At 34.6% G+C, this 10,000-nt stretch overlaps 1 protein-coding gene across 3 annotated transcripts in view; it reads left to right on the forward strand.

The window, feature by feature from the left end:
• LOC136838622 (acetylcholine receptor subunit alpha-like) overlaps positions 1 to 10,000 on the forward strand; it is a 1,263,360-nt gene that overhangs the window by 1,215,698 nt on the left and 37,662 nt on the right. For all 3 annotated transcript variants that reach the window (XM_067103898.1, XM_067103900.1, XM_067103899.1), the window contains one exon: positions 9,364 to 9,473. In XM_067103898.1, coding sequence (XP_066959999.1) covers positions 9,364 to 9,473 — 110 coding nt within the window. The remainder of the gene's footprint in view (positions 1 to 9,363; positions 9,474 to 10,000) is intronic.

Below are 10,000 nucleotides of genomic sequence, written 5' to 3' on the forward strand. Positions count from 1 at the left end.
GGGGGGAGGGAAGTAGTGAGTCACAGAATAGATGAAGCCAGGAGGATGGCAGTGTGTGAGTGGTTGTGACTAAGTGACTGGGAAAAGACTTGAGGCATAAGTGGTAGCCAAGATTGGATTGTACTAATGATTGTTGAGCCGCCTTTTCTTTACGGATGTGAAGTGTAGATGGTGAATTTGAATGAAAGTAAAAGGTTGAAATTATTGAAACGAGCTATTTGCGTAATATATGTGGTATAAAATGAAGTGAGAATTTGGAAAAATGGAGATGAATCAGAGTGAAAGGAGGTTTCAGTGTTTTATGGCGGTTGCATCATGTGGAAAGAGTGGCGGACGACCGGTTGATGAGAAAGTACTGGGTAGACAGGCTTCCAGAGATACTGGAAAGGAAGGGCATTGATATACAGTAAAAGCGAGAGTTTGCTCAAGATTTAAGTGAATGGTATATTGTATGTACGGGATTTGATGCACTGATGATGAGCATTTTGTGTAGTTTTATGAAGAATCTACTATAGTTGGAGTTTTTGCACCAGGGGTTCGTGGACGATTCAGGAGTTAAAGTATGACTGTTGCAGTGACAAATGTCTTGTTATTTTCTGGAGCCACCCCTTGTAAGAGAAACTGCTTTGTGTATCTTTATTTAAGTTAAAATTCAGTATGGAATACCACCACTCTAGGGTCATTTTACTTTCCTTTAATAAATTCTATAAATTTTATGCTGTTCATCATGAAATTGAATTGAATTTCTCTTCCAGCATTTTCTTCCTATTTGATGTTGCTGAACTTAATTGAAGACCTGGGCTTTCTAAAATTTCAAATTTTCGCTTCACCTTAAAAAACCTTTTTTCTTGTCTCTCGTTTCATTTTTTGCAAGTCTTCCTTTTTACACTTCTTGCTCCCCTTAGTTTTATGCCAGTTCGTTATCTTCTTTTTTTTTTTTTTTTTGTTATGCCATCATTTTTGAGTGACATTTTCTTTTCCTTTATATCAATTATTTCTTAATTTTCTTGTTATTTTTCCCCCGTCCCTTTGATGGATTTTTTTCTTGTAATAAAGTTTAAGCCCTCTCCTATTAGATTGTAACTTTTTGTAATTATGTGTATTTCGCATCTCTCTCTCTCTCTCTCTCTCTCTCTCTCTCTCTCTCTCTCTCTCTCTCTCTCTCTCTCTCTCTCGTTGTAAAGTCATATTCTCGCTCTTACATCCAGGGTCCTCTTGTGGCATTTTAATTATATCCGTTCTCGGCTGTTCCTCAAAGTTTGCACTTGAACCGCAGCTTGATAAAACTTTTGCAAGTTGTCAAAAGTCGATAGTATTCGAGGAGTCTTGCCAACCCTTGTGTTCCGCCGGGCTTATTGCTGACGCTTTTCATCATGTCATGGAATCCACGTGACGTCTCAGACACACGGATCGCGCTCAAGTGTTCGCCGCTTTTGTCTTGTCTCTTTCGTCACCTGGTTTTATCTTTGTGGTTCTGCTCTTCACTTTCTTTTTATGCTTTATATCCTTAACTTGAAACTTCTCCGCTCAGACATTGCTTTATATTCCTGTATTCACTCAGATTATAAATTCTGTATGTGTGTGTATATAATATATATATATATATATATATATATATATATATATATATATATATATATATATATATATATATATATATATAAATATATATATATATATATATATATATATATATATATATATATATATATATATATATATATATATATATATATATATATGTACAGTATGTATGTATGTACATAGGTGTGTGTGTATAGATAGATAGATGGATAGATAGATATCAAACTACTTCCCTTACATGCGTGTGTCTCCAGAGCAAAATCCAAGCAATGGGCACTGCCAATGCGTACTTGATGTGATGAGTCGTGCACGAACCCTCTCTCCCCGTCACATCCACATCGTTATTCGCTTCATACACCGACTCAGAAGACTCATCAGCAGCCTGTTGAGCCCCCTTATGGGCAGTGCACCATTAACCTCCATCTTGCAGACACACTCGCTCTTCAAAAATGTTAAAACCCTCCCTTTCCCATACCTCTTTCACAACCCTCCTCCTCCTCCTCCTCCTCCTCCTCCCTTCTACACAACCGAATTACCGTATACACTTTCCACCGGCCTATCGTCCTCCATTCTTTCCTCATGATCAGACCAGCGCAAAACACCCTAACGCATCCTGTCATATATGACATCCTTTTTACCAATTATGCAATATGTACCTCAATATTTCTCACCCTTTTCAGTCTTCTTACGCCACATATTTTACGTAACACATTGTTTCTCAAGAGCTTCATCAGTATTCTTTCATTCACATTTGACATCCACATTTCTCCTTCATAAAACTAGGTCGACAATCTCTTCGTACAAATCCCCCTTGGGTTCCACAGGCAGTCAAGTTTCCTTCTTCCCTCGTTTCCCCTATTCCGTGACTCGTCATTTCTCTCGTCCCACTATTAAATTTTACTCTCAAATAACGATACGAATCAGCGGCTTCAATTCTTCCACTACCCATGTCAACATTCATTGTTCTTGTAACTGACTCAGCATCCTGTGCTTCCAAACATTTTCAGACATTTGCCATCTCCTCCATTTCTCTTCACTGTTCCCGGTCTGCGCAAACAATCTGAAAACAGATCATTCCGCCATATTCTGCTTCCCTTTCGGAAGGAGGTAAAGCCAAAAGGGTTCATCCTACTTATATATATATATATATATATATATATATATATATATATATATATATATATATATATATATATATATATATATGTGTGTAATATATATATATATATATATATATATATATATATATATATATATATATATATATATATTTTTTTTTTTTTAACGTGCTTTTATTCCCCACAGCCTTCTTTGAAGGACTTTTGATTTGGCTTTGGGGTAGACCTGTGGTCTCGATCGGCTGCCCTGCCTGACATCGCTTAGACCCGGTACGTATCTTTCATGTATCATACCAGACCCAACGCCCTTTCTTCCCAGCAGCGAGAAGTTATTGCGCGGTATGGCGAGAGTTCGAGACGTGTGAGATGTTTGTTATGTTTTTAGAAGGTGTTGTAGTGGCTTTGTTTTGTGTGTGTATTTAGTCTGTAACATCCATTTGCTTTTAAGCAAATATGATTACATATATAATCCCGGGATGTCTACACGGATAGCAAAGTGTCTGCCTCTCTGATCATATTATAGCTGCTGCTGTACTGAGCCATATATATATATATATATATATATATATATATATATTATATATAGACACACACATACACACACACACACACATATATATATATATATATATATATATATATATATATATATATATATATATATATATATATATATATATATATATAATCTATTGGTCACTTTCTTACCAGATATTAAACTTATTATAGTAACATTTTGCCCGCAAAACGTTTCTATTTTTTCCAGTTTTTTTGGAAACGTTTGTCACTACAAAACCTATGATCCAAATAAAGAATCAGATGAAGAAATTGTGACGTCCGTAGCAAGATTCGAACCCAGACTCGGTATATCAGACGAAGTCACGTTAAGAACATGACTTCTTTCTGATATATATATCCAAAAAGTGTGAAGAAATCGGGAAGTAAGAGGGCATGGTGGCTTTTACATTGATATGAGAGAGAGAGAGAGAGAGAGAGAGAGAGCAATCATATACTCATTAGCTTCAATTTTACTATAGCATTAGCGAAACAAAGGAAGGACAGTAGCAAATAAGCAGAGAAATCCTCATTCAAACAAACACCAGAAAACTATAAACAAATATGAAGGGGGGGCGGTCTCTGCACATTCTTGTTCATTTTATTGTTTTTAGCTCTCTCTGAATAACTGAAACCCTTCTCGCCTCTGGTTAGGAAACTGGCTCATTACTAACCCCAGTAGAGAATATGGTCTGAAAATCTAAATCAGCCGAATGAATTAGGTAATTAGTGCTTATTGCCTTCCCTGTTGGAGGAGGGTATATGTTTTCTTGAGTTGAGTTGTGGTTGCCTTTTCTTTAGTAGAAAAGTATTTGTTGAGAGAGAGAGAGAGAGAGAGAGAGAGAGAGAGAGAGAGAGAGAGAGAGAATTGTGGTATAGGATAAATTTACATCTTTTGTATTTATTTGTACGTATGTGTGTGTTAGTATGCTAGAAAAACTGAAGAGAGAGAGAACAAGGTCAGTGGAAAGTATAGAGGTTTTTAGTTCGGAAACAGTGAGACTAGCAACCCAGAGTGAAATATTGTCAGTAAAGGAATCCAGCCTTTTTGCAAATCACAAACTCTGAGAATAAATCTCTCGAGATGGGTGATTTGTACATCACATCCTGTTTTGGTGACATCTTTAGTGCCTGTTTGGGACTTCGCCATGAGTAGATATTGGATTAGACTTGATATACTTCTCTAGTATTTCTTCCACTGAGTATTTTAAGGGGGCGCAGTCCCCGTTCATTATCTTTTACTTCTTTTTCCGAGAGAAAATTGTTTAGGAGTCTCACTGGCGTCTTTAAATTAAAGGTGGGAAAATTACCTTTCTTAAATGGAGAGAGAGAGATGTTTTATTTTATCGATCGTTTTATACTGTGTTCTGAAACAATCAGCATTGAAGCAGTGAAAACCAGTTCTGCTAAATACTGAGCGCTTTTCTAATTTGTGCGTATCGAATGTAACTGTTTTTTATTTTGGGGGTTTTAACAGTCCGCATCACTTAATGAGTTCGCCTTCTCTAGAGCGAGAGGAAATTGCTTATTTCACTGGAAGTCAGTGGTTTTGCCAGGCCTTATTAGCTTCGTTTGGTCTTAATGGTCGTTGCATAATACCATAAGTCCTTATTAGCTTCATTTACGTTTAATAATCGCTACATAAAACAGTCGTGCATATAGCATTGTCGAAGATTAAAATGGATCATTATATTGGTGCCATTCACCGTCATTTTTCAGTGCACATCTAAACGGGTATTTTTTTGTCGTATGCAAACACATTTCACGCACGCACACACACACACACACACACACACACACACACACACACACATATATATATATATATATATATATATATATATATATATATATATATATATATATATATATATATATGCCAAAAAGAGGAACTTAAGAGTAAAAATAAGGAGCGCCAAAATGAAAAGTATGCCATCGACAACATATCACTTACGAAACATTCATATATATATATATATATATATATATATATATATATATATATATATATATATATATATATATACAGTATATATAATAATAATACCCTGTGTATATATACATATAGATGTGTGTGGTTGTGTATGTGTGTGTGCGGGCGCATTTAAATTCCAGCCCCGTTTTTTCGCACGGGTATGCACCCTGCAAAAGCTAGTCTGAATTCTGGAATGCGTTGAACATTTAGCAAATGTTCATTATTGTAGACTCTGAAGGATTTCCATGGACAAAAACGGTAATACGTGTTTGTTGTCATGAGCATTTCTTATTTTTAGCAGTTCAGTCACTGAGGTTTTATGTCACAACTTCTGCTGTCAACTTTGTAGGCACTGTTGGTTTGTTTAAGCATTGCTCTATTTTTTCCTTTATATTCCATTGTAAGTATTGTACTTAAGAAGATTTCCGCATTCGTCGAATTAAGTGTCCTTCGCTGGCTTGCGATGCAGTTTTGAGAATTGAAAGGAGCGCGTTTTGACAGAAGGGCAGAGAATTCTTTTATAGTTCTGCAGTGTGACGCCATGTTCGCGTTGGCTGCAAAGTGCTTTTTTATGGCTCAAGAATGGTTGACGACTCACTGGCTATTGAATATTACAAAGGACAAAGAGCTCGTTGGTGCCATTTTCCTTTTATTGTTTCTTTTATTGATTTGTGTATGCCTTTCCTTAGCTTTCGGAGAATTGCAATTCAATTCTTTTCTTTTCCATTTTTCTGGGAAGGGGCTTTTGAAATGGTACCAAATGTTTTCTGTATCTGTGTGATGCTGTCCATTTTTAGCAATGTCCTTGAGAACAAATATTTGTTGAATAAGGAATCTGTTTTTATCAAGGAATTTCTGGAATAAGTAACTCAACGAATAAAGGAGCCAAACCATGGAATCTTGACTCTACATCACCAGTAGCTTACCTGTACGCCAGAATTTCATTGTTGAATGAGATAGCTATGTAGAAATGTACTTTCAAGATCCTCAACATGGATAACTTTAACATATGTTATAATTGCTGTAAAACTGAAGGATTTTCTTTCGTCAGATTGACACCAGAAGACTGTTTCCTTCTAGTTTCTTAGCAAGTCTTTAAGGATGAGGTTGCGAGCCCCATGCCAAATTTCTTGACCACAGCAGACGCTGGTAGGCAGTACAAGGTGGAAGAAGGCGGTAGGCTGGGAAAGCTCCAAGGATATATTAGAGTAAACGTGAGTCTAGCACTCCATTACTTAGCCAGTTGCGGAAGGGGAGCCTTGAGCTGTACGTGCAAATACCTAAATTTATAAATATACATACATACTTATATATATGTATATATATGTACGTATGTAAACATATGTATGTATGTATGTATGTATGTTTGTAAACAAATATATTTATATTATATATATATATATATATATATATATATATATATATATATACATATATATATATATATATATATATATATATATATATATATATATATATATATATATATATATATATATATGTAAACACATAAATATATATATATGTGTGTGTTATATATATTATATATTTATTTATGTGTGTTTACATACATACATATATATATATATATATATATATATATATATATATATATATATATATATATATATATGTGAAAAAAATATATATATATATATATATATATAGAGAGAGAGAGAGAGAGAGAGGCATATATATATATGTGTGTGTGTTTATAACTCTGCCAAGTCCCCTGTATGTTTGTTACTGCACACGTTTACTATCCAATGAGAGAAAAATGAAATACGTTAGCTGACATTTAATCAAATAATAAAGATAATGATTACGATGAAGGCAGCAAAACTTTTCTGTAACCGATCGCTATATATGAGAGCAAAGAAGGAGAAACCCCGTTGCGTTTTTTAACCATAATTTTCAGTAGAAGATAACTGTTAGACTTACTATTGAGAATTGGCTTCAGTGGTTACATTAGTTATTAGAGTCGCTAAAAGATAAGAAAAATAAAAGAAGCAATGGACAGAGGAAAGGTTTAGAACAAATTGGAGGGTAATAAAGAGAGAAGAAATAATGAACACAAGTTAGATAAAAGCCTAAAGCTAGACAGAACTGACCAACAAAGGCGTGAGTTCTAACGGAAACGCACGAGCGAATGAAATGCATTGTCAAGCAAGAAACGGTCGTCCCTTTGGGAGTCAGAGATAACAGAACTTTATACCAGTGGGAGGCAATTGTGCTTGAAAACCGGTGATAACAGCTGCAGGGACTTTGTGCCTGATTTTAGAAGAGAAACTTCACTTTCTTCGTTCTTTGTATCTTTTCTTAATGTTCTTTGTGGGTGTCTCGCCATTGCACCTTGTCTTTTGTTCTTGTCACAGTGGTCTTTATGGTTGAGAGTCTTCTGATTTGCGCAAACATGTGCTCTTCATGAGGACCATAAGCGTATGCCGTATAGCTTGTATTAATGTCCCGTTCAACATACACGTTTTCATATATTATATTATACTTTTTTTTATTGATTTTTTCTTTCTGCAGTAAGATCCAGACATTTTTATATTCATTCCTCACAGACCGCGAGCACTGATGATAATGGTGGCGATTAACTTAGTAGATGTTGAAAACAAGGACTGGTTGAGAGTAAATTAAAGTGACATCCTTAATGTTTGTTCATTCATCTGCATATTTTGCTTGTTGACAGCGAGTGCTTGTCTTAACCCGGTTATGGGTTATGGGTCGAGTCTATGCTGCTGTTGCCACCATAGTAGTTTGTGTTTTTTAATGAAGGCCGACGGCATTGGCAACGTAAGGCATTCCATTACAGCAGGCCTGAAGGATAAAAGAAAGAGATATTGGAAGAAAGAAAGTGGTGGCGAATCTTTAGGAAATCGATGAAACTTCTTAATAACAGGAATCAGAAAAAAATGATAGTAAGAACACTCAAACTTGGTGGTAGTAACGAGATCTTTAGAAATAGATCATCCTTACAGTCAACGATTATTTCCATGGGTCTGGTAAAAGGGCCCTGTAGATTTTCTATTTTCTTATCTTGTATTGTTCTTATAAATGCTTTCTGCCGTTTTTTTTATTGTTCTGGATCGCAGAATTTGTTCTCTTTAGAACGTCAGCTGTATTTTTTGTGATGATTTTCAACTTTTTTTCACAGTAAAAGATCTTAATAAAAAAATGTACAATTTACTGTTTCTTATGATCCTGTTTATTCTTTGTAGTCAAATTCTTTGATTTAATTTAACTTTATTAATCAGTAGCTCTGTCTTTCATACGCCCTGTCAACACCAGTGTTATTTTGGATCTCATACTTTTTTTTTTCCTTTTTGTGTTCATTCAGTCGTGAACTTGTTTGTGTTTAGCCTCGGTGACATGATTTGGGCGTTTTTTATGGAATAGTTCCTGTTGAACTGGGAGCCACATATCAGGTACTTAGCCTGTCTTCAGAACTGTTGGATTTAGTGTATGGCAGTTATCCTTGTCAGCCTTATGGGATGTTTTACAGTTTACGGTTTAGATATATGTTGGCGGAGAATTTCTAGAAGCAGGTAGCAAAATGTACGTAATCCCTTTTACAAAATTTTTGTGTATTTATGCGAACACACAAGCATATATATATATATATATATATATATATATATATATATATATATATATATATATATATATATATATATATATATATATATATATATAATCCACAAATTAATATTTGTGAATAGAAAAGTCACATGTGTAGTGCTGGAAAAAATTCACACACACACACACACACACACACACATATATATATATATATATATATATATATATATATATATATATATATATATATATATATATATATATATATATATATATATATGTATATATATATATATATATATATATATATATATATATATATATATATATATATATATACACACACACACACATCAAGTACAAAAGTGATTATAATCATTATATATGTGTGTGTGTGCATCTTATTGATATTTCCAATGAGTTTAACATATAATTTTGTATTTTTCCCTAAATGTCTCTCACCCTTTACTTTCATTCTGCACTTTATCTGTTAAGTGAAATATAATGTATTTAATCAAACTAATTAGAAATATCTTCTAATTCCAGTTTTGGTACGACTACAAACTACAATGGGAACCGGAAGAATACGGCGGCGTTCAGATGCTTCACGTGCCCTCAGATCACATATGGAGACCTGATATCGTGCTTTATAACAAGTAAGTTCTAAAAAAGTTCTGGAAACGGGCGCTTTGTTTATACACACGCCAGAAGTTTCACAGAATCTTCTGAAAGAGAGAGAGAGAGAGAGAGAGAGAGAGAGAGAGAGAGAGAGAGCTGCTGCACGACAACGAGCAGTGATTGTGCCAAAATCATATTATTGCAGCCGCAAAGTAAAATGCTCTTTTAAATGATCTTTCGAAATTGCTATAATTTTCATGAAGTTATGCATGTCTGTCACCCACAAAAGATACGGCAAATTTAAATAAAGTGCATGTATCTCTCTCTCTCTCTCTCTCTCTCTCTCTCTCTCTCTCTCTCTCTCGTACGCGATTACCACACGTGCTGGTGATTTTGAAGACAATTCACAATGATGTTGTATCGTTCAATTGGACTGTTATTAGTGTTTGCGAATAACAGCAGTCCTTTAATTGTATGCTGCCAGCTGTCCTGTTTAATGTGCCCCTTTAATGGATAGCACCCATCAATTATTCAGGGAAGTATTGATGACATCCATTATATCATA

The sequence above is a fragment of the Macrobrachium rosenbergii genome, chromosome 5 (assembly GCF_040412425.1).
Source record: "Macrobrachium rosenbergii isolate ZJJX-2024 chromosome 5, ASM4041242v1, whole genome shotgun sequence".
Classification (NCBI taxonomy): Eukaryota; Metazoa; Arthropoda; class Malacostraca; order Decapoda; family Palaemonidae; genus Macrobrachium; species Macrobrachium rosenbergii.